The sequence below is a fragment of the Parus major genome, chromosome 20, assembly GCF_001522545.3.
Source record: "Parus major isolate Abel chromosome 20, Parus_major1.1, whole genome shotgun sequence".
In the NCBI taxonomy this organism is placed as follows: Eukaryota; Metazoa; Chordata; class Aves; order Passeriformes; family Paridae; genus Parus; species Parus major.
The window spans coordinates 10,855,658-10,880,627 of NC_031788.1; the positions used below are offsets into that span (position 1 = coordinate 10,855,658).

At 35.9% G+C, this 24,970-nt stretch overlaps 1 protein-coding gene across 5 annotated transcripts; it reads left to right on the forward strand.

The window, feature by feature from the left end:
• The first annotated feature begins 24 nt into the window (after positions 1 to 24).
• SYCP2 (synaptonemal complex protein 2) lies at positions 25 to 24,846 on the forward strand. 5 transcript variants are annotated; one of them, XM_015647471.3, is made up of 47 exons: positions 25 to 190; positions 944 to 988; positions 1,596 to 1,736; positions 1,981 to 2,109; positions 3,261 to 3,365; positions 3,910 to 3,934; positions 4,598 to 4,683; positions 5,382 to 5,470; positions 6,002 to 6,036; positions 6,644 to 6,786; positions 6,865 to 6,917; positions 7,132 to 7,177; positions 7,365 to 7,460; positions 7,834 to 7,894; positions 8,423 to 8,571; positions 9,365 to 9,439; positions 9,879 to 10,031; positions 10,713 to 10,812; positions 11,358 to 11,476; positions 12,437 to 12,497; positions 12,596 to 12,653; positions 12,856 to 12,992; positions 13,294 to 13,391; positions 13,618 to 13,736; positions 13,985 to 14,015; positions 14,298 to 14,362; positions 14,470 to 14,527; positions 14,909 to 14,938; positions 15,166 to 15,221; positions 15,729 to 15,777; positions 15,887 to 16,061; positions 16,443 to 16,513; positions 16,854 to 17,036; positions 17,766 to 17,949; positions 18,365 to 18,612; positions 18,727 to 18,897; positions 19,011 to 19,178; positions 19,557 to 19,647; positions 20,133 to 20,294; positions 20,579 to 20,706; positions 20,897 to 20,991; positions 21,063 to 21,162; positions 21,582 to 21,640; positions 21,958 to 22,036; positions 22,439 to 22,495; positions 22,819 to 22,920; positions 23,841 to 24,846. In XM_015647471.3, exons 2-46 carry the CDS (start codon positions 965 to 967, stop codon positions 22,885 to 22,887), a joined length of 4,431 nt encoding a protein of 1,476 aa, XP_015502957.1. In that variant the 5' UTR covers positions 25 to 190; positions 944 to 964; the 3' UTR covers positions 22,888 to 22,920; positions 23,841 to 24,846. The 5 variants fall into 5 exon arrangements, with proteins under 5 accessions (XP_015502957.1, XP_015502958.1, XP_015502956.1 ...); XM_015647472.3 differs by having other exon boundaries at positions 24,252 to 24,846; XM_015647470.3 differs by having other exon boundaries at positions 24,732 to 24,846.
• Positions 24,847 to 24,970: the final 124 nt, after the last annotated feature.

Here is a 24,970-nt window from a genome sequence, read left to right on the forward strand (position 1 = left end):
CGCTGAGGGCGGCCGGGGAGCCGGGGGAGGCCGTGGTGCGGGCGGCCCGGCCTAGGGGGGCTCTTGTGTCGGAAAGGGAGTTCTGGTTCCTCTTCAGGGCTGTCTGTGACCGGGCCGGAGACAGGAGAGCTGTGAGGTGCCAGCCGGCACGGGCCTCAGCGGAGGCAATTGTGTTCTTGTATTGGAAAAAGTAATTTAAAATAACCCTGTATTTGTTCTTCCTCTGTTATTTAGTACAGGGATATCTAGGTTGTGTTCCCAGATAATGTTTTACAGAAGTCATTCCCTATAATCACTGTTTTGTCTGTATAATGTCTGGAATGGGGAGACAAAAGCTGCAGGTTGTTGTCTTCACAATGGTTGGTTGGTTGGTGTAAAATAATTGGTACAAAGCATGAACAGTTTCGTTGCTTTTCTTAAATGTTCGACAAAGCAAATATTTTGCCTACCCTTGAGTACTAAGACAATATTTTCAGCAACCTCTGTTACCCAGATCTTGCTTCTGGCTGCTGACAGTCACTTTGGAGCCCATCCCTGTGTGTATAATCACAAAGTTTTTCCCCTGCATTGTTTATCATATTTGTGTTAAATATTAATAATTAATTACTTAATCTACCATTTTATGGTGAGGCCTTTACGGAGTTTTGCTGTTGACTCACCCATCCTAAATAACTTGGTATTGACCTTCTGTGCTTTTTCCTTGCTGGGAAATCCTGAGGGTCCTCTCAGGTCCTGTGCCTCCAGTCATGAAACCCATAATTTCTTCCTCTCCTTTGCTTTAAGCAATTGTTTATCCATGCAAGTTTTCTTATATCCTCAGGTGCTTAAATAGCATTTATATAGCATTTATACACTGACAAACTGTGGAGTTTGTAATGTAGTTTGATTCCCAGTGTCTTCACAAAACCTCTTTAATGCGAGATGATTGTTTCCTGTTACGCAGCTGAGTTGGTGAATTGCAAAAATGCCACTGAGGAATGAGATGCAGGTATGTGCTGATGGAGCAAGATATCAGTACTGATTATTTTAATTACTAGCATTTAATTGTAAGGAAAGTCTTCAGTGTGTCAGTGTGGTAGGAAGAAATTTTATTTGACATGGCTTAGTGCAAAGTAGCTGGGTGGAAAGCAAGAGGAACTGGAGATTCATACTGATGAAAATAAATCATGCATTTTGCAGAGGTTAATCAGCTGAGGTGATACTTAAGATTAAAATCTTGAAATCCAGTTGTAATTGATTTAGAAGGAATAAAGGGGCAAAATGGATAAGGTTGCTGAGAAGTGTAAAATACTAAATGTACCAAGTAAGGGGTATTGGTACAGCAAACACTTCTGTGGGAATTTAGTTGTAATATGAGGAAACAAAAGCCAATCAAGGCAAATAACTAAAATCTCAGTGCATAAGTATTTACAGAATTAATGTATTAGATAGGGATGCTCTGTAGTTCAGGTTTTATTCTGAATTATTTGTGATTCAGAATATTTGCTTCAAATGCAGCAGGTGATTGTATAAAACTTGCATCATATCTATGTTAATTAGATGGATTGTGTCAGTGTGAAGCATACAGTAATACAGCTTTGGTATATTGCTTACAGTTCGAAAAGCTAGTTGATGAAGCTACAGTAAAAAAGGATTTCCGATCCTTAGAACAATTTCTGGCCACAGAAGAATGTGAAAATGTCTCCCATAAATGCAGCAAACAGTTTGTCAACAAACTGGACAAGCTTCTGTGTTGGGTAATGTAACCATTGCATCAAAATCATCTGCACCATCTTTGGAAGAGGGTAAAAAAGATTTTTTCATTTGGCTTGGTTGATACCAGCAGTTGATTTAAGAATCCAAAATAAATTTTATGAATGAAATCTCTCCTTCAAGCTGCAGTTAAGGTGGATTTCAAGAACAAAAAAGGCATCTGGTTAATTAAATATGGGCTCTTGTGGGACTTCACACTAAAGCTTATTGTTGTAATTTTGATTTCAGGCACTTGACAAACAAGAAGTCAAAATCATTTCTACTTTACTAAATGCTGTTCAGAAATGTGCGGAAAAAATCATCATAGCAGGAGAAGATGGGCTCCCAGCAATGATAAAACACGGTCTTGTTGGAAGGATAAGTAAAACCATAAAGCATCTGTGAACTTCTAAATAAACATATAAACATGAATAAAGTGCATAAGCAGTGCTTCAGTGCTGAGCAGCTCAGTGTTTGATTTGGTCCTTGACTGGGTCAGAATTAAGAATTTCCAATAACTCTGCAACAAAGATTGTTCATATTTAAATGTTCTCTGTGAAGTGACCCCTTATAAAGGGGTCTGCCCAGTGAGAGTTTTGCAAATCATGAGATATATAATTAATTTAGATACGCTTGCAGCAGTTGAAGCATGATAAACAAGATGATATATTTTCATGTGCATTGTTACACTGCTTTTGATTCAAGAATTAGAATTTCTTGGTGCCATTTATTTTTTTTTTTTGTTAAGTCCCACAGCAATGATTTTGTACCTACTCTTTCAACATATTTTAGTGCTATTCTGATTATTTGGTGTTACTTTAATCTGCATCTTAGATACATTAGTCATTCGTAACTCAGCAAAAACTGAACAGACACCACTTCCTTTCTGCTTTCACCAGAGATTTCACTGGAGAAAATTAATGGCAATGTCAGATGAGAGCTATTGCCTTGTCAGATAGATCAGCTGCCTTCTCAGCTGCTTTAATAATAAACAAATTATAAGTAAACGATAATAATAAAGCTGCAAATAAGAAATAACTGTTGAACAACTATGCTAAAACTACTGTAATTTATTGAAGTTGAGGTTGTCTTAGATAAATGCCATTTAAAGTCATGTAGAACTCATTGTCTTTTCTTGTTTTGAAGTTACTGAAGCCCATTGCTTTCTTCAGTGGTATGAAATACATTACAAAAAATAAACAAAATTGAATAATAAACAAAATCAGGGTAATAACTTTTTGCTTGTATTCACACCACCAAATAACACTCTTTCACTCAGCTATTATCCATTTTCAGCTGTTTTGTCTGTGGTGGCAGGTGTCAAAGTAGATCTCCAGTTTTTGTGTTAAAAAGTCCTTAAAATCAACTAATTTTGTTTAGCTGGAGTGGCGAATTTTAGTCTGGGGCTAACATCTGCTCAGCAGAGTGGGGATGCTGTTGTTTTAATCATTGTAGAGTTTGTGTAGTTTTACATAAGTATAATACTTTTCCAGGCTATTAAAATAGATTCACCTTTGTTTTCTCTTTACATGGTCAATTGGTTTGAAAAGTTAAAAGGAATTTTAGTCCTCAGAGGAAATGAAGATAATGAAATGCTTACAAATCTGGCTGAAGATTTCTTCATCGTGTTGCTGGTAAAAATACATTGATAATAACATTTGTCAAAGTAATTTTTACTAGTTTAACAATAAAAGGACTTTAAATATGTTTCTATTTAATATCTTCCTGAAGTTAGCATTACAATGACTTCTGAAATAGATTAAAAATCATTTGGTTTAAACAGTTTGCTGTATTCATTATAATTTCTGTTCATGGCTGGCATGAAATAAAGTTAAAAAACCAGTAACAGTAAATACTCAGTGAACAAAAAAATTTTCATCTTGATCAAATTTTGGTTACACCCATTATTCGTATGCTAATCCAGTTTATAAGATCTGTGAGTTTTTATCTCTTCATAAAAAAATTTGTCATTGGTGAAATAATTTCAGTAAATTTAACTGAAATATAATTTTGGGAAAACACACTTGTTAATAGAGATCATCTTTGATTCTTTTTTAAGGACAAAATAATTTCAAAATCTTAAATGCTTTTTTGATTACTTCCTTCAGGTACATGTTGCCTGATTTTTTTATGCTGTAATATTTTCTTTATCAAAATTATTTGGATTTTTTATTGCAGGTTGTGTGTGATAGCAGACCTGAAGGTGAGCTTAAAAAGCAGAAATGAGAGTTTAAAATGTCTCTTTCAGCACACACAAAGGACCACCTTTCTCATTCATGTGACCTCAGCTTTAGTTTGAGGTTTTGCTGTGGACGGATTTCCTTGTAACTTGCTGTTGTCAGTAATAAAAAAGCACAATAAGTCTCAGAGATGGCAAATTAAGTGAGTTATTCCTAAAAAAAGTTGCTTCTGTGGTTCTGTCACAGCTCAGCACAGCCTTTAAGATCCTTCCTTATTGACCTTGTCCTTGTGAATGTCACCCTGCCCTTACCAATGTGGCACTGGGGAGAAAGTCCCTGCAGACTGCTTGGTGTCATGATCAGAGTGAAGGATTCATTTCCTGGGCCTTGGGGAGATAAATTTCAGCACCTGAGTTGTATCTCAGAGAGCTGAGTTATAGGATTGACCAATTATATTTAAAAATTAATAATCTCCTACCCAGGGGAATTACACAGTGATGCACAGGAATAGAAACATGGTTACTATAAATTGAAGTAACTATGCTGTTTTACATAGCACTAATCCTGTATAAAAGGACAGACACTGTATTTTCTAAATGAAAATGAATCCTTTCCCAAATGTTTATGAGGGGGCACTCTAATATACTCTTGACAGCTCTTTGATTTCTTTCTTTCCTTTTTGTTAGGTAAAATGCAAATACTAGAGAACTTTGTTCTGAGAACATGTTCCCTCATCACTGATACAAGAATTAATATTTATGTTCAGCAGGAGGTAAACATCCTTTCTAAGCAGAAGTTTCCTGGTTAGTGTGTTAAGAGACTTTGTGGAGACAGTTATTTAACTGTGCAGATGCCACAGAAAAGAGATATACTATATTGTAGTCCTCTAGGATCAGAAGGACTGTATAATGTTTCTCTGGGAACATTTGTTGTTGTTTATATGTTGGGACTGTTTCAGATTACTGACCTGTGGTGGGGGGCCTTTTTTATTTGTTTGTTGGGTTTCTTTCAGAGTAAATTACAAAATAGTGATATCAAAGTTATAGGTGAGGAACCTAAAGAAAGGGAAAGTTACCAGAAAAATAGGCTTCTGTAAAGGCTACATCCCCAAAGGAAAGGTTTTTAAATGCTAATTTAAGGTATACTTTAGCTCAGCAATCAACTGCAGACAGAACTCTGGCTTTGGAAGACTTTCTGTATTTGAACCTGCAAATAAGAAACAACTGTTGAAGAGCTACTGTTCCCAGTGAAACTAATGTAATTTATTGAGACAGTGGTTGTTTTAGTAAGAGAAATACCATTTAAAGTCATGTATAGAACTCATTGTCTTTTCTTGTTTTGCAGTTACTTAAGCCTGTTGCTTTCTTCAGTGGTATGAAATACATTGCAAGGGCCCAAAATAAGAATAACTCAGAGTTTAACAAACTTACTTTATATTTAATCTTGCTCCCTGTATTTCACTCTTCTTAGGTAATAAAAAAACTGAATGCATTGCTTGACAAGATGCCTCGAGATGCCAGGAAAAAGATGCTTTCTACAAAGGAGATGTTACTTGTCATGTAAATGATCTTCAGTATAATTTTTATATTATTCCATCATTTGCAGAGTTGGAAGGCTTAGTAAAAACTAAGCTGTTGTGCAGATTGGTCCCTGTGTAACTGAACTTCTGCACTTGCTGTTGAATTCTCAGTTGTGGTGGCTGTGAACAGGTATTCTCATGGGTTATTCTCCATTAGAAGCCTCAGTTTTCCTCTTTCCCAGGAAAGGATCAGGCTTCTCCCCACCCCCGTTGTTGTAAAATTAAACTCCTATTTGTAAAGATGTGCTTAAAGCACAGTGAATCAGTCACTGGAAGGTTGGGCTGTTCACACTGGAAATTGTTTTACAACGTTTCAGAAAAGCAAATAGAAGCAAAGTGGTATCTATCAGGTGATTAAGGTCCCCAAGAAGTGCTCCCAGAGGTGTTTACTCCTTGGAAGTCTTACAGTTCCATGGAATCAGTGTCTCATACACTGAAAGTTTATAATAAACCTTTCCTCTGGGCTTTGTGTTGCTGTCACATTTTGATGAAATGTTCCTTTGTTTGGCAGGGGTGAAATGGGGAGGACGATTTTGGATGCTGGAGGTGAGCATGGGACTTAATTTAGTACTGAACTTCTTAAAAATTAGTTGCACACCCATTTTGGAACCAGAGAAGGCATTTGGAGGCTGCAGAATGTTATGGTTAGAGTGATCTGTAAAATACAAATACTGCATGAAAACAGTCTGCAACTTGGAATGTTTGTGTGTTCAGTGTATGGAAAACTCATTGATGTTTTTGGTTTTCTCTAGAATAAAAGTTTTCAAATGGGAAAAATGATAAAGAAGTTAATCTTTGAGGCTGTGAGCTGTGACTATGAGTAGTAGTCCTGTAACTTCCCTCAGGGATCACTTTGGTATCCAGCAATTTCCCAGCTCAGAGAGATGAAAATTGAAAGCTTCTCTCTCTTGTTTAAACACCTGGTGTGGCTCTGACAGTTCTGGAAAGTTGGGTTGGTTTCATTTTGAAAAATAACTTGTTTAGTCATCATAAGTCCCATACTTCTTTTTCTAATTCTCCTTTATGGGTTACCTATTTGGGTCTAATGGGATCTAGATTATGTTCAGCACTGCTTATCCCAGTTTCCTGATAATATTTTCTATCTCAGTAGTTATTTAAATCTGCTCTAGCTGTGAATTATGTTGTGCTGCAGACTATGACATGCAAGCGGCCATCACAGAAGCTCTGTGCAGAATGGTGTCAGAGAAGCAAAGGGGACTTCTGGCCTCCCAGTGGTTTCCCATGGAGTTTGTGTCCACTGCATTTAAAGGAATTAAAGATTCAGAGTTTGAGACAGTAAGTCACATGAAAAATATTTCTGGGGAGGGAAACTTCCATTTTACAATTCTTGAAGAAATTTCTATGTTTTAATAGGATTGCAGAAAATTTCTTAACCAGGTGAATGGCATGCTTGGAGACAAAAGGAGGTAAAACTGATTTTTTTTTTTATGCTAATATATTTTCTTTTCTGGATTTTTTGTTGTAATTAAATTTCATGTTACTTCCTTGGGGTAAAAATCACTGCTGGGATCTCTAAGTCTCTAAAGTTTGTGAAAACACAATCCATTTGCTATGTTCAGATCTGCAAAATTTATTTTACAGCATTGTAGTATACTTGAAAAAAATATCCTTTTCTTACAGGGTTTTTACATTCCCATGTTTATCAGCAGTTCTTGATAAGTATGAGGTAAGGTTTTCTGCTTTCTAGTTAAGAAAAAAATAGAGAAAAAGTAAGAAAATTACTTTTTTTCAGAAGTATACAAATAGGCATGGACTGAAAGTTTTTCAAGGGTTCAGACCAACATGAAGCTTCTTAACTGATAGTAATCAGTGTTGTCTACTCTTACTGTTTTATATTACTCTTTTTGTTTTAGCTCCAGATACCATTGGATGAAAACCTGGAAGAGTTTTGGATTGATTTCAACATTGGCAGCAAAAGTATTTCCTTCTATGTGGCAGCAGATGATGCAGTAAGCTGAGTTTTGTCTCCCACTGGGTTGTCCTGAGACAGCAAATACACATTCCTTGGAGTGTGTCAGATTTTATTTCCCCATGTTCAACATGTTGAACTTATTTGTGCATTCTAGTGTTGATGGAGCTAAAAGAAATCCAGATTTGTTGATATTTAGATCAAATAATTTCACAGTAATGACTCCCTAATGCTGTTTGGGATTAGTTTAACATGTGCATAGTGAGCAGTGGTGAAGCACAAGTTCCTGTCACTCTGTGTAACAGAGGTTTAAAAAGTTGGAGATTTGTCCTATTGAATGACTTTGATCACTGGATATCTTTTAATTATAATATAGTACTTTTCTGTCTTTCAAAATGTATTTTTCATTTAAGGATCTTCAGTGGGAAACAGTTATTATACGAGATGATGATGTCAGCATGTACAGCCTGGAAGGTATTTGAACTCCAAATTTTTGTTGTATTCTAACTTGGATTTTCAGTCTAATTTCAAATTGATTAATCTTAAAGTACTGACTTAATTCTAGCAAAGCAGAATTCTCAATTATCTCAATTATCAAGGATCTGTTTTTATCAGGAACAAAACTGCACTGCAGTCAGTGTACTTTGGACATGCTGGTGTGATTTTAGGAAAATAATTTAATAATCATGTCTTAAGAGTTATTCCATTACAAATTAAGGCATAAGACAACGACAAGTAACAATATTCCTTTTGAACTTGTTAGAACAGTAGCCTGTAATTTGTCTGCAGCTATAGTAAGTAACCTTCAAAGAAAATTCTGTGGAATAACATACAGAATAAGTATTTCTAAAAGATTACATTTTGAATTATTTTACTAATAAAATTACTGTAGATTAGAGGGAATTAGTACCTGAACCAAAGAAGTGTCAAGTGTTGACAAAGATTATATGAGATGCTGTTAAATTGAAATCAAGCTGCTTTTCAAATTTTGTCTTTGTCTAGAAAAAGATTCAAAGAAATTATTAACAATTGATCTAAAAAGGCCAATGATTGTGGGCACTATTGAAGGAGGGAAAGTTCTTTTATATTTTGATTCTATCTTGGAAATCAAAGATGTGACCATAAAGATTTATGGATTTCATAAATGTAAGGTAAGATTTAAACACTTTTTGGAATAGTTTTTAATTGATTCAAACTCAATGTCTCATTGCCACACAGTTCCAGCTGTGCTTATTGGTATCTCTCCATACCAAGAGTTTCTCATTAACATCACTGCTACAGAACTGCATCATATGTTAAGCTTTGGGGAAGATGCTTAGTAAGTACAAGAGGAAATGACCTCAAGTTGCACCAGGGGAGATTTAGGTTGGATTTTATGAAAATCTTTCTACTGGAAGGGTTGTCAAGCCCTGCCACAGGCTGCCAGAGCAGTGGTGCCATCACTGGGGTTAAGACCCCACATGAGGATGTGGCACTTGGGGAATCGGGTTAGTGGTGGGCTCAGCAGTGCTGAACTCAGTCACATGAAATGGTTCTTTTATTCCAAGATTGAAAGTGAATTGCAACAAAAATTACCAGGCTGGAAAGAGAATGTCATATTTTAATGTCAAATTTTGCATTTAATTTTCCAGAAACATGACCTGGTTCTTGCACATACTTTAAGAAATGATTCATGAGCTGTCTTGTTTTGCAGTGCAATTAACACTCATGAATTTAGTCATTTAGTAAAACATTTTTAGCAAGCTACACCTTACTCCTTGCTGCTTGTAACAAACTGCTTTGTCCTGAAGTCTGAATGACTCATGAGGCATGAAACTGCTGTGAATTTGTAGAATCTGTTTTTCTCTGTAATCTGATTTCAGACACTTACGATCTCTGACTTAAATATTTTGTTTCTTGTTTAAAAAAAGAGCAAAGTGTCTATTTTGACATATCCCTTTGCAGGATTTCAGCAAGAAGCAGTCTGCATCAGTAGCCAAAACAACTGTCCACGTTGTCTTTGATGAAAGTGGATCACAGGTATTCTACTTTAGTGTGCTGAGGTGGTTTCTTTGGTTTGTATAATTAGTTTGATTATTCAAAATTTATAATCATCTCAGCAAAAACAAAGACTTTAACATATCAATAAATATAGATAAGTCTAAAGCCAGGCAAGCGGTGTCTAGTATGTGTGTACTGGTTTTTGGGGAGATATTAATATCCAAATTGTAGAATAGAACAGACAGATATGCACAGGACAAGTCGTTTTATATATGAAAAAACATTTTTGTAACAAAAATAGCAATTAAGTGGGAAGTTTTTCAAACTAAAAGTCTGTAACCCCTGAATTTTATCATAATCTCCAGTGGGTGATGTGTTACTTAGGGTAAAGAAGTTGCTCTGTGTGTTTTTATAAAAATAAAACACTGTAAAATCTAAATATTGTATAAAAATTAAAAGAAATTAAAATATTCTATAGGTTCTGCTACCAGAAAGTCTGTTGTCACCAGGTTTGAAAGGGAAATCTGGAGAGGAGAAACTCAGTAAATATAAAACTCAGCAACCTCCAGGTAGTTTGAGGACTCAGAGTAAAAACAACAGCCAAGAAAAACTCAGAGGTGATTCCTCCAAGGTAGGTAGGATTGTCAAAACAAAAAGGAGTAGAGAGAAAATACATGTCAGTTTAAATATTTGTAATATTTAATAGCCTAAACCCCTTCTTATTTGACAGTTGGAACTGTAATAAGGGTTTGATTGTTTTTCTTATGACTTGACACTAAGCTATAAAAATCCTTTTGCTAAAATTTTGTTAGTATCTTGAAACTACAGTAATGCAACAGAAATAAAAAGGAATTGTTAAAGATCTGTAGACCATGATGCTCTGGGAATTCTCTTTAATGAGAAGATTTTGAGGATATGCTCAAATGTCCCAGTATGGAGAAGTCAAGTATGGCCTTAGAGACTGCTGGGGAGGAGCTAAAAACTGAAACTGCTACCGTGTCTTCATTCTGCAGCAGTGGGTATCTTGCAGTAGTTCATAAACCTGCTTAGATTGTAGCTTTGTCCAATTGCTGTCCAATGACAGGACTTCATTGAATTAATTTAGTAAAACAAAAACCATGAATCTCAGTTTAAAAATATTTTGTTGAAATATAACTGCATAAAAATCATGTTACCTTGATGTCTGCAGCAGCAGCAATTGACACTCCAGTAATGGGAAGTGTCAAGAGACTCTTGGCAATAAATTTTCTGAATTCTTCTGCTGTCATCCTTAAATCAGTGTACTATGGTCAAGTTCTTTCTGTTCCTCAAGGTAACTCCATCCCGTAAAAGGAAAGTGTCTGAAGCAAGTGTGCTTATTCCTAGAACTACAAGTGTGTCCACAAGGAGTCCACTGTCTTTTGTCAGCACATGTAAGTTTGCAAGTGCTTTCAGGGTAAAAAATACACTATAAATAGTCTTTGAAATCAGGCATGAACTGTGATCCTTCGCACAGCTGGAAATGAAAAGGAGAAATGATAAAATCTCCTGAGCAGATGCTTTAAACTTGAAATGTTTAAGGGCCACTTGTTCCTGGTCCATAGACACAATGAGGGACAGAGGCTGCCCTGCATTCCCAACAGCTGAGGGTCACCTGGCACTTCTGCAGTGCTGGAGCCAGCTGACATCTCAGTAAAAATATATTACAGTGAAGTCCTTAAATAGAAACAACTATTTTCTACCAGAGCCAGCCTGTCACAAGCTTTGCTTTTGCCTCCAGACATCCACAGTATGTGAGCTCTTAATCTCTATGTAACAGAGTTGGAATCAATGGAATTATTAAAGGTCCATAAGGGGCTGATACCAAAACTAAACAGATTTTGTTGGAGTTTATGGAATAGCTGTGATAGTGGGCAAAACTCTTCCTATTGTAATGGGAGAATTGGTGGCATTCTAATGCATCTCTGTTTTGTTTCAGCCACTCCTTTTAAAGGGAGATATAAATTGCCTTTGGAAATGACCAGGTCTACTAAGACATCTGACAATGATGCAATAAATGAGAGCAGAACAAAGAATTTCCATCAGGAACCTCCTAGAGTATGCATGTCCTCTGCAGCCAAGTCTTTTTCTTAGAATAACATTAATTTCTATTTTAATTTGTTCCTAATTCATATTTTAAAAAGCTAGAGTTTCACAGTTAGCAAGTCACTTTTAGAAAATAGTATGTTTTACTTTATTGCATTATGTTTTCTTACCCTCTGGATTGCAGGTTTAACATGTTTGAAGTTAGACTGAACTCTAACAAAATTAGGCCCAATTTGCATTCACTCATCAGTCTGACCCCAGTATTAACTTCCTATTTCTGGAACCTCAGTTCTTCCTTTGTGTATAATTGGAGAAAGGTGCATGCAATCATTTCTAATTGATTATGCAATAGTGAAATAGTCATAAAACATAGAATACATTCAGCTGTGCTTGTGAAATGTTCCTGTCTTCAGCTTGCAGCATTTAAAGCATTGGTTTTTGTAGAGCATGTTTGATCAGACATTCACTACTATAAAACAAAACTACATTGGTGTCACTGACCTGCAGTTTAGGTATATTTTTGAGTATTTTTTCTTCCTGTTGAAGAATGACCATAAAATAATGTTTTTATCTTATTTTTGGTTGTGAATGTCTGCCTTGCTCAGACTCAAGTCAAGCCCCAGACTATGGGACTCTGAAGCATTTTTTGATACAGCCATGCTTTGGAAAAGGCTTTCATATACAGAATGTTTTGTTTAGAGTATTTCTTTGGCTTTTATGGGCTATAACTGGCAGTGTTACTTACTGTGCTTTTTAGAATGGGCAGAGATGCACAGTAGACAATGAATTTTGTGAAACAGACCAGATCAGGAAATCAGGTACCAGGCAAAAATACATGGGAAGGTACTGGAACAGCACTTCCATGAAATGAGAAAAAGGAAGACTGTTTTATTAGAGAAAGCACAAATTTATGAGGTTGTATTGCTTATGGTCTTGCATTAATATTTCTTTTTGGGTGTCATTCCTCTGCAGCAAATGCATTCTGAAGAAGTCTCAAAAATTGTACAAGAGGCCACAGAAAAGCAAACTTTGGGCAAGTAATTGTACAAGCATTGGTAGGCCTTACTTTTAAAATTGTTTAAATTTTTTCTTTTGCCATAATAATTGACAGCAAAATTATTTCTCATTTAGATGAAGTGTTAGATATTGTTCCTGATTCTCAGCCAGTTGGGAGAAGCAACAAACCTTTGTAAGTACTGGAAAAGTATTCCAAATCATTGTTGTCACTCACTTTGAAGGGAGACTTTTCAGGAATTGCCAGAATTTATATTTTTTTGCAAAGTAAAATGCTTTGATGTCCCTAAGATATAATAATTTTCCTATTTTTATGATGCAGTTTTATTATAATTAAGACTCAAGTTCTGACAGTAGGATGGTGTTGTTTTTGTTAGGCTGCCTGGTCTTTCAGAGACTTCTTTTGATAAAACTGAAACATGGAAAAAAAGAACATTCCCTCTTCCTGAGCAGAATATAACAACTGAGGACAAGCAAAAGCCAAATCCATCACTGGCACATGCATCCCATCCAGGTGATGGTCACACTTGGTAAACTGTTAATCTCAAAAATAGATTCAGAGAAATTAACTTGCAGTGCTGCTTGTTTTTCCCTTTATTAATATTGGTGGTGAAAGAGCTGTGAAACAAAAAGCATTTATGCAGCTTTTTGAAGTATTTCTCCAGATAAACAAATGAAAAAAACAGAACTAAGAAGATTAAAGTGATACCATTCTCAGTGGAGAATCAGTGTTGATCATTTGGAACAGAAATTGTTAAATACAGAAGGGAAAAATATTGAAACTACTGAACCATGGTTTAAAACATTTCTTTCAGCCAGAGTGTCTGACACATCTTTGCATTCTGATCTTGCACAAGAGGACCCTGATGTTCTCCTCAGAAAAGAGACTGCAAATCCAAAAGAGTCAAAGACAGTGAGAGTTTCTTACCTTTGTTTCTTCCACTTGCAATTAAGAGAATTGTCCAATTTTTGGTGTTTCAAAGTTGGTGGGTTTACTGTCATGCCAGGGAAAATGGTTTTCAAATGAATGTAATTTAATCCATTAGGAGACATTTAATGAAGTCTAGTCTTAGGAACCTGAAGTTCTGTTTGCAGCTTTGTTCTTCTGTTGCGTTTTGAGTCTTATACTGTTTTTATAGAAACCAAAGTCTAAAGAAATGGCAGATACAGCCAAATCACTGATCATTAAAATCAGTGACAGATACAGAGACAAGAGCAGTGAGAAAAGCAAAGCAAGAGATTCCCTGTGCTTTAACAGGTATGATGTGAACTGTTTCCTTTTGTGTTTAGTCTTTGTGTGCCTCTGGCTGTCTCTGTGAAGTACCCATGAATGCTGATATAAATGAAAGGGGCTGGGCTGTTTTAATCCATATTTTAATTGATGTTGTATTTAAATGCATGAATAAATTTACTGGGTTTGTTAAGGTGGGTTTTTTTTTTATATAGGCAGTTTTTCTAATGCATACAATCTAATTAGTATTTAACAAAATATATCTTTATTTTTAGGACACATTTAAATAAATCCTGGATTTCCAAGGTAACACATTAGTGCTTTTGTTGGAATTGTTTTTAATACTTACAAACATGGTGAAAGTCAGTTGGTGTAAAGGGAAAGTTCTTTCTTGCACTTACTTGAATATTAAGTATCTCTAGATGTAAATGTTAATTATTCATTGACTGCAGGTATGTTTTGCTATATTGAACTGTTGTTCATCAACCTGATTATCTTCATGATGAAGAAGTTGCTTTTTGAGATGACAGTGTCTATGAATGTACAGTTCAAATTTGACAGAGGAGCTAACTTTTCATTTATGGATAGGAAGAAGTTCAGGACAGGACCACAAAAACTGCTTCTTTCCTCAATATAACTACTAGTCACGTTCTGTAAGTAGTTAAAACATTTTCACACACAATTTCTGATTACCCACACCTGACTCTGTGAAATGTTCATTAGGTCAGTCACAAAATTGATCTCTGTGTCTGTTTGACAGGGATGATGCCTACAACTTTAACATCAGTGGGCTTGATGGGCCTACAATCAAGCTTGGCGTAAGAAATAACTGAAATTTCTATTTTATGAATAGACTAGAAAGGAAATAAGTCAAATGTTGTCTACTGAAAGTATAATTAAGATCTGAAAATTCAAATTATATCAGTGAACTAAGGTGGGGAGAAAGTTTGCCTTGTAAATACCTCCAGCATTCTCAAATATTGAACAATATACTCCATCTTAAGATTCTGGCCACTTCAGGCTATGATGTTGTTTTTCCTCAGTTAAGAATTAAACTGTGTTAGAAGTATCATTTTAAATTATCCTGAAAATGTTATTAGCATCCTTCTAATGCCCATTTTAAAGACATCTTTATCCAGTTGTTTGAGAAAAAAAAAAATCTAATGATGATAAAAGATAGTTTTGCTTCTTATTCACAGAGGAGTGAATTGGGGAAGGTTGTGAAGCAGGTGGGTGAGAACTCTTGTATTGCTTTGAGATCCTGAAAGCTTCAGTTTTAACTGTCAGCTTTATTAAATAAATTCTAAGATAGAAATTAATGACCCTTAATTGCTGAGTGTAATAACTAAGAAAAAAAAACTCCTTAGCAATTACTGGCTAGTGGCCTGTTTCATTTTGTACAGATTGTGTAACCAATGAAAACCTTCATTTGTTTCTTCTCTATTTGCATTTTTAGATCCAAGAATTGCATGTGACTGAACTGAGTGTTCATACAGAGATAAACAAAAAAGGGTAGGATGTCCTGTTTTGATTGCTCATTGTCCTAGTACAGCCTGCACTCTCCAGCAGGCAGTCACAATATTCCAGGGAATGTTGCATGACAAGAATATCTTGGCAGTGTTGGTTTTTTGAAGCAATAAACATTGCTGTGTTCTCCCAGGCTGTTCCATGATGGTCCTTTGGGAAGGTGATAAAAAGGAAAGGATGTGTTCCATGAAGGAAATAGCTCTCCTCATGGAATACTACAGGGAGAGAAACTCCTGAGTTGAGGGGGATGGTTTTTGGTTAATGATCCTCCTGGAAAGGGCGATGTTGTTACTGTGTACTCCTACTGATAACTGGGACACAAACAAAGCTTTTAGGGTTTAAGGTAAACAGATAATTCCAAAATAATGTGGAAAAAAAAGTAAGTACCTTTGTTTGAATCCTTAATCCAGATATCATGGGAATAGTAGAAAGTTTTAGAACAGCTATTTTAAAATATATTATTTAAAGGTGGGTTTTATTTCTCTAATTAAGGAACACAACCATCAGTAAATCCAGCACAGAAGGGAAGGGAGGAAAAAAGGTAAGGCTCAGATTTTTATGGATGAGCATAGCTTGTCCTACCTTTAAATACCAATTATGTAAGTAGACTATGTATAAAAATTAATCAATAACTTTTTTTTGATTTATAGACTAGAAACAATCGAGACAAGAAGCATCTCTTTAGTGATTCAGACACAGAAAACAGAGGGGATGACAGCAAGACAGAGATTAGCTGGCTGGAGGAATCCAAGAGGAAACCTAAAGCCCGGATAATCGACTACAGTAGAAGTAAAAAATCAGGGAAACAAATGAGCACAAACAAAAGTAAGAGTTTTGTTTTCATGTTTCTGAAGAGTGGTGCAGTAAGTTTGTCCCTAGATATGAAGTGCACAGCATGGCATGTGCTGTGTAACAAATACCATATATTTTTGTTGTCTTGTTTCCAAACATAAAGAATTTTCAAATTAGTTCTAATAATTTATAAAGATAAATTTACACAATTTCTGTGTTTTAATGTGGAAAACTATGGGAAGATGGGATAGGTACAAGTTGTTGTCAATTAAAAAAATGTCTTTTTCAAAATAATGGGCAGAAAGCAGTTACTGAATCAATCCATTTGTGGGCATGACAGTCATTCTGTTGTTTTACAGCTAAAATTAATGTCAAACATTTGAATATTTTCCTGATTTTTCAACCTTCTTGTAGCAACAGATAAATCCGCTAAACCTGCTTACCACATGGATAAAGCTAAAGACAAAAATACAAATAAGAAAAAGGTAAATGTAACTAGAATTTTAATACAGATTAAAAATCTTAGTTCCCCCCAGAAATTGCTTTAAAGTAATTTTTTGTAAATATATGACATTTCTCCCAGATAATTTTTTAAATACAGTTGATTCTTTTAAAGTACTGTACTCTTTTCATATAATATTTAGCTGGTTTGTCAGTTATGAGTTAGAATGATTTTTTACATTGGTGGCTGATGGTTGGATTCTCTGAGCTTTGCTAAAGTTAAACCTTTTTAGTTTCAAGTAATTAAACCAAGTTATCTGCCATTTTATCTTATGTATGTATTAATGATTCTTGTTAACTGAAGATGGTTGTCCTCTTCCAAAGGTAAACAAATATAAACCACAGAATTCAAAGACAGATGAAATGATAGTAAAATCCACCAGAATAAAACTCCCTCGAAGAGCAGCAGCAGCAACAAAAAATTACAAAGAGCCTTCTAGTTCTGAGTCTGAGATTGAAGAAAACATTCCAACATGCACCTTTAAGGAGGAGAAATCCAAAATACAGGTGTGCAATTCCACTCGGTTATTAAAAATCCATTCCTGCTATGTTTTTCAAAGTTAACTCTTCTCTGCTTTGTATTTGGTACTCATGAATTTTAAGTGCCCAAGATAAGCAAATTGAAGTTAATTTTATTATATTTAATATTGCCCCTTTTTTTAATGTTGAGTATTGAGCTGCTAAGAAAATCACTCCTAAATAATCTTCTTAGTCATAATAGATTCTGGTTTCTATTTATGAGATTTATTCAGTTGCAATGAACTACTGTGTGCTGTATTTTGAAAATGTGACAATACTTTGAAAATGTCCTTCAATGGGAGGGTTTAATGAACCAAATCTCATTGAGCTGATGTGGTGCTGGTAATGCTGTGTCAATACATTTGCTGAATATCCAAATGGATTTTTAGTAAAGGAATATTGGTTGCTAAAATATTTTCATTGTTTTACCATAACACATCAATATATATGGAAAAGTTTACAAACTTCATTCATTAAATCCTGAAACATCAGTAATTGCCTCCAGTAGTTAAGTAGTTCATAAGAATAGAAATTTATGTGTTGAGTTAAAGAAATCCAGTGTTTATTGATGTTGGAAAACCTGATCTGCTTATGGATTTAAGTACTTCTGATGATGGTCCTTCTGCTTAATCAGTGATATGTAGATAATAAACCTCTATCAGCTTTTGTGGACACTTTGGTAACAAAGATGTTTATATAACTTTTGTATTTTAATAGAAACATATGAATGGGGCAGACAAGGATTACAAGCTGCCAAAGGTACTGCAGATTGTACCTGTGGAGCCAAAGAGAGTGGATAGCTATGTGCAGAAAGCACTGGTCAAATCCAGGAATTCTGCAGAGCAGAAAGAAGTGGAAATGCCTTCAGCTGAGAGCCCTGCCTCCATTGAGACAATAAGATGTAGGTATTTCCATTTTTAATTTCAGCAGTACTGAGTCAAGAGGTGGAGGTTAACTGAGGGTTATCACAGCAGTACAATTTTTTCATGCTTGTAAAATGACATATCCCATAATTCCAGTTGTTCTACATAATTTAAGGAATTGTATTAGTATGTCACTAACACTTCTGTAGGCTGGTGCAAGTAAATTTGACATCAGGGTAATACAGAAAGTGTTGTATGTCAGTGTTAGAATAAATCTGGTCCTGCTGAAACAGAGGCAGAGGGAGAAGGGGCAAGTGTGGCAAGGCCTGTGCCAGATTCCACACAGCTGAAACTTAGAAGTTCCCAGGGCTGGGGCAGGGAGCAGTGTGGGGCTTTGGCTGCCCTTCTGTAACTCCCACTGCTGGTGCTGACAGTGCAGGAACTGTTTCCCAGGTGCTGAGGGAGTGTCAGGAGATGTCAGTCCAGAGCACGGCTCCAGTGAGAGGTTGCTTAGTCTGCAGGACTCAATACCAGAAGACAGGGAAATGCTAAACTCTGAAAAAGGAAGCTCTCCCAATAATTTCTGTCCACAAAACAAGAGTATGGAAAGTCTGGATGTAATTCAGTCCCCTGAGAGAGGAGTTACAAAGTTGATATTTGGAAGGAAAAGCTTCTCACCAGTTTTAACTGAAGAATCTTTGGTAAGAGCATTAACCTTTCTCTAGTGTTGTTTTAACTGAAATTGTTCCATTTGGCTGCCAACTGTTTTTTGTTTCTCCTCTCAATAATGTTTGGGGTTTTTTGTTCATGTGCAGCTCAGCTTAACCACTTTTAAAACTGTCAGTGGCAAAAATTCCAAGGGAACCGCTGAAGAAGCCTGTAAGAATGATGAAGATTCAAGTTTCCAATGTTGCTTTTCAGACACGTTTTCTGTTAAAGGAAAGCTTCAGGATATCACTAAACCTATCCCCAAAAATAAGGAAGAGGTATGTTCCTAAATTCTTTGCTCTTCAGAAGAGACCTGCAGCCCTTTGCTTTATCAATTTACAGGTTTAAGGGACATACCCTTTCAATAATGATGTTTTTCCCTAATTTGTAGCTCAGCTTAACAATGTATAAAGCTGACAGTGGAAAACGTGCAAAGGGAGCTGTGCTGGAAACAGAGAAAAACAATGAGGATTCAAGTCTCCAATCTCGCTCTTCAGACACACTTTGTGCTAAAGGCAAACTCCAGGATCCCACCAAACCTCTCACCAAAAGTAAAGAGGTGAGAGTACATTCCTTCCTCTCCAGAAGAGAGCTGCAGCTTAGGATCTCTGTTACCTCATTTCCATGTGCTGAGGTTTAAGGGAAGTGCATTTCAGTATTTAACACAAATTTTGGGACCTGCTAATAGTTCATTTTTAAATATTGGAGATAAATTAGATAATTGTTGATCATATGGATACAATGAAAGAATTATATCCCAGCAAGATCACCTATAATTCATACTTTAAAAAATATAACAGGGAGTAAATATTTTCTTAGTGACTTCCAATAAAAATAAATTATTTTTCACAACATAAAAAACATCAATTTCTGATGGAGACTTTTAAAAGCAATTTAATTTTGAAGCTAATGAATAAATCAATGACTTATCTTTTAGGATTGTGTAGCACCATCCCCATTGTGTGCTTCCAGCAGGAGTAGACTACAGCCTTGGACTAAAGAACCTTATTCCCTCATGAATGAGTCAGGTACAGACATCTAATTTAAAGCAAAATACTTCCTATGTGTCTCCATAAGGATTAAGAAAAATGTTTTGTTTGGCATAATAATATGGCCAAAGTTTTTAATCTTATTATATTTTATATATTTTCAGTATTATTCCATTTTTTACTCTTTTTCTCTGCTGTTTTAATTATCCCAAAAAACCTGAAAATCAGGCTCCAAAATACAACTTTTGTAAAGTTAGTTGTGCTCCAAATAAAAAGTTAGATGCATTCCTACCGATGCTGGGATAATGGTTTTATCAGAAAAAATCCCAGGCTTGCTCATCAGAGTTCAGTTAAACATACCCTCTGTAAATGTAATGGTTATTAATTTCTATATAATTCTCATGTTCTAAAGCCAAGGTACATGCTCCTAGAGTTTGTATTCAGGGTGTCAAAAAATCTTCATCCTCCCATCTCATTGTTCTAAATAATGCTAAAATTCAGCACTGTTTCCATGTTTATTGAAGGACCCAGTGTACAGACACTCTTCAAACGAACTTATCACAGTTCCACAGAAAGCAGCTCTGACGAGGCAGAAATAAGCAAAGAGGAGAAAAAGAAAGGAAGGAGAAGAAAAAGTTTACAGCCCAAAAAATTATTTAAAACAGATGATGATGCTGCTTACAGAGGTTGGTCATGGACTGACAGTGCAAAGTTTTAAAAGAATGTGACCAATTCAAGTTTTAACAAGGAAACAGAATATCCATAAAAAGGCATTTTACATGTTAAAGCAAAAAATAAAAAATGCTAAATATTTAAAGACTGGATCCATATAAAAAGTCAGAAAATTGATATGCAAATAGAAACTGGTTTTAGCCACCTAATTGGTGACATTTATATAGAACAAAAGCTGTCCTATCAGACTGGGGACTTTATAATACTGAATTTGACATTATGTGTTTGTTCTCTTCAGTGTCTGAAAGTATCTCCACTCAATCTGTAAATGACCTGTCTGGTTTGGATGGGGATTTCTGGGGGCCTGATTGCTCAACCATCAGCATTTGTCAACAGCTCCAGAAAGAATTTACCAAGAAAATTGAGGCAAGACCCTTCACGTCCATCACTTGGGGGATACAAGAGCACATGGGTGACAGCTTGGCTTTCACCACACTATTACATTTTTAAAAGGGGGTTTGTTGTGATATTAAGCAGTTACAGTACTGAACATATTACAGGGTTTTTTTCCCTAAAGTGCAAGTAATCTGAATTTCATGTTAAAACATCCTCTTAGAACCGCTCCCGGAAAATGGATAATTTTAATAAGCAAACACTGAAAGCTGCCCATGAGCATTTGGCAACAGTGAGTTACCAACTCCATGAATGCAGGTCAGTTTCTGTTAAAACATCCTTCCAATGCCATGAATACCTTCTGTAAGTAACCTGATTTGTTTTGGTAGGATCAGGCAGTTGGACAAATTTCATTTTACTCTCACTGAGGAACTTGAGAAGTTTGAAAAGGACTCTCAGTCCCTGAAGATCATGGAAAAAGAATTCTCGGTTTGTATTGTAGTTGTCTGATCATGGGTAAAAAAGAGTTCCTGTAGAATCTGTAGATCATTCACATCATCTTTAACTTAATACTATTAATTTGGATTTTCAAAGCCCTTACTTTTTTGCTTCTAGTTGGGTCCAATTTCAAATAATACTTTTGGGGTGTCAGGATGCCCTTAGAATCCCAAGGTCACTCTGTGTTTTCCTACATGTATCCGCTATGTGAATTCCTGTATGTTTTTCCTCCTACAATAAACTTCTCCATTAAATAAACTTTAATGGGCTGGGTTCTTCCAGCTCCTGTGGGGGCTGTGTAACTCCTGCCTCTTCTGTCTTGAGTTTTTGTTCATAATAGAAATTACTGACTTTTAGTTTGGAAAAATCAGCTCCTATTCATTAGCATCTCGTAATATTTTTCTTTGCAGACCTTTTGGAAAAAGCATTCCCACACTTTTAGTACATACATGAAGAATGAGCAGCAGAGGTCAGTAGGGTTCTCTAATCCTGGGATGAGATTTGTGTTCTGTTCACTTGAGGGAGACCAGCACAACTCCTTTCTGCAACTTCTTCCATAAAAGAGAGTTGATTGATGAGAAAATTAAATTAAAATGTTCATGTAATTATTCTCCAGCTAAATTTCTCCACATACCTGAGAAACTGTTCCAGCAGTAACAATGATGGGGATATTTATCTGTGCTTTTAATGCAAATAGACTCCCAGCAATGTGCTTAATGTGTATTTGTGCACTGTATGGGAAGTTCTTATGTAGCAAAGCTGTTTGAACTGTCTTAATTTCTTTAGAATTCAGATTCTGAAAACTTCCTTTGAAAAGAATATCTACCATTCTGTTGACTATGAAGAAGATGTTTTTACTTCAGAGGTATGGAACTTCTGTTTTGCTCATTTTAATAATTCCTCAATTGTACCCACAGATACCAGTATTGACCTTTTTCCTGAAGATGTTGTCCTCAGCATTATATTAATGATACATAATATTTTTTTTATCTTTTGCCATAAAATGTCCCTTAATTTCACATTATTATGCCTAGACTTCACCCATTGCAAGGTGCATGCAGTTATCAGGATTTATTCTCAGTTCTGTGACTTTGTTTATTGGTGTTACTCATCCAAGAAAAAAAATGTTAAACATCCTTTTCCACTGGCAGTTGGCTGCATGTGCATCTGAATCTCTTGATTATGACATAGTTAGGGATATCATTGTTTGCTTGAAAATAAGGAGGCATTTGTGAGCAGAGGAGATGAATTCAGTATCTTTTTGTAGATGCATCTGTTGAAAGAAGACATAAAAGGACTCCAAGAGAAATTTCTAAAAGAAATGGTAATAAATTTATCTTCTCCTCATTTTTATTTATTTTTTGTGGTTTGAACACTAAACTAATAAAATTTGATTTCTAGTCCTCTATCAAAAATAAAAATTAGTCAGAATGCAAATGTCACTGACTTATATTTAAAACCTTACCTGGGTGATGGGAGCCACAGGGAGATGTGAATGGTCTCATTTCTGAGTCTTAATGTTGAAAAGTATCATCTTTGATCTGTTAAGCAGCATGTACAGTGAACCAGGATCACAATACATTAAATAAAATCTGCCTTTTTCCCAAAGCATGTGATAAAAGTGATAAATGGAAATTTTTTGTACAGCAAGAAGAGGAGCTGTGTAACGTTCGCAGGGGATTGCAGACCTTGTTTCAATCAAAGGCAGAATTCTGAAGTGGTTTTTCAGATTCCTTCCTGAAATTCAAGGTGAATATAAACACTTTTGTAATGGAAAATTTGTTAACTTTTTAATTTCTTTTTTCTTTTTTTTTTTGTCACACTCAAGGAAACTACTATAATGAAAGCATATTTTCTTTAATAATATTAAAATCTGTGTGCATAAGACTTACCTACTCACCTGTGAGATTTGGAATTATTTTACTGAGAGCTAAAATGTAATATGCTATTTTATTTTTAGCACATGCTACTTTTAAATAAGTCTTTAATAATTTTTATAGATTACTTAACTAACTTTCAGAGAAATCACTTGGAATTTCACTTTGAATCTACATTTTGGGTCTGATGCAGAATATAAGAGGAATTATTTAGGGACCAAACCACCTGGTTCATCTCAGTCCTGTTTGTCTGTTTGGTGTTAGACCTCAGTAGGATTTTCTGAGAGAACACTCAACACTTGGGTTGGAGCTGTGTTGCAAATAGTTCTATTGAACAAGTCAAAAAAAACCCAGATGGTGTCTGTTGGGGTTTGTACTCAATGACATTGTTATTTTGTTTTAAATCATCAAGAAGTCAGATAAAGCTGCTGTGGAATTATTTTTGGGTAAGAATTTTAAAGCCACAAGGCTGTGTTGTCTCTGGAAATAATTACACTGAAATTTCCAGTAAAAAATTTGGTCCACTCATCATATTTACATCAGTGTACAAATGTTTTCTGAGCTTCTGGTTTTTGTGTGGTTTGGGGTTTTTTTGAGCCTGTGCTTGCTGTGATCTCCACTAGATGGACTCCGTGAGATGTTAAACTTTTCACTTGTCTGACTGAATTTTATCCGAATGAAACAGGGCTTTTCCCTAAACTGTACAAGGTTTAAAAATTCTTTAAAAAAGGCCCAAATTCTTTCTTACAATGAGGTCATGTGGGAAAAATAATACTACTGCCTTGTTTTTAGCTAGTGACAGGCACTGCAGGCCTGTTTCCCATTGGGAGGATGATGCCCGAGAACAGCCTCCCTGAGCCAAATGTGCCCTCTGAGGTGTGATCCCAAATTCCAGCAGGAACCAAGCACAGTCCATGGCCCAGGGAGTCCAGACACCCCCACAGACCCCCCCCAGCAGCAGGCAGGCAGTGCTCAGTGCCAGGGGCCAGCAGCTCTGGAATTGTCACAGGCTGTGCCTCCCCCAGGAGCAGAGCAGAGGCTGGGCTGGCTAAGAAGGAACCACTCAGAGCGACCCCAGGTGCAACAGTGACACAGCTCAAGGGCATTGTTTGACATTTAAAAGCTGCTCTAAGTTACCCATACAATATTTTTCATTATGTTTTTCAACATAATTTTAATGTGTTTTATATGATTCATTGCCAGTGGAATTGTGCATCCCTGCTGAACAGGACATACTGTATGTGGATTATAGTCAAGTTTAGTTTGTAGTTAACCGTGGCTCATCTGCTCTGCTCAAGCTGAAAATGCTGCTTCTGCTGAAGGAACTTTGCTCTCCTTTCTGTTGAGACTTTTTGTACATTGCACTTGGACTATCATTATATTGTTGTTAAGAATTAATCCTATATTATTAATAATAAAGTGATAGATATATGTATGTTAAAAGGCTAGTTATGATGTTACATATTTCTGTAAAAAGCCAACAAGTTAAAATATTACAATAAAGAGGGAAAAGCATATCTTTGGATCAAGTGATGGGGTCATTCAAGTCTTCAGCTTATAGTCAAGACAAGCATGAAAATGTTGACACTGCCTCTCCCAGGAGTCCTTATTTGCTTCTCCCATTGTACTGCTACAGACTTTGTGTTGCACTGTGTGTCCTTACCTTCCATTCTTGCCTGACAGTTCCTCCAGGAGCAGCTCCAGTTCCTGTGCTTCCATCCCCAGCTGGGACAGAACTGACACTGTGTGGGGGCTTTTCCCACCTCCCAGCAATTCAGTCCATACAAGCACTTTGACAGACTGCATTTTATTATTTTCACACTTCATGGAGATCATCTCAATGAAGCAACAGGACCAAGAATGCCTTTTTCAGGTTTTTAACATTGAATGACTCCCTAGAATGGCCACACTTCAGTCTTGCA

Excerpts from the sequence above, each read along its gene's own strand:
- SYCP2 (XM_015647471.3), top strand. The coding sequence starts at position 965 with ATGCCACTGAGGAATGAGATGCAG. Across the intron at positions 3,366-3,909 it reads ATTTCTTCATCGTGTTGCTG|GTTGTGTGTGATAGCAGACC; the intron begins GTAAAAATACAT and ends TTTTTATTGCAG. Across the intron at positions 9,440-9,878 it reads TTGATGAAAGTGGATCACAG|GTTCTGCTACCAGAAAGTCT; the intron begins GTATTCTACTTT and ends AATATTCTATAG.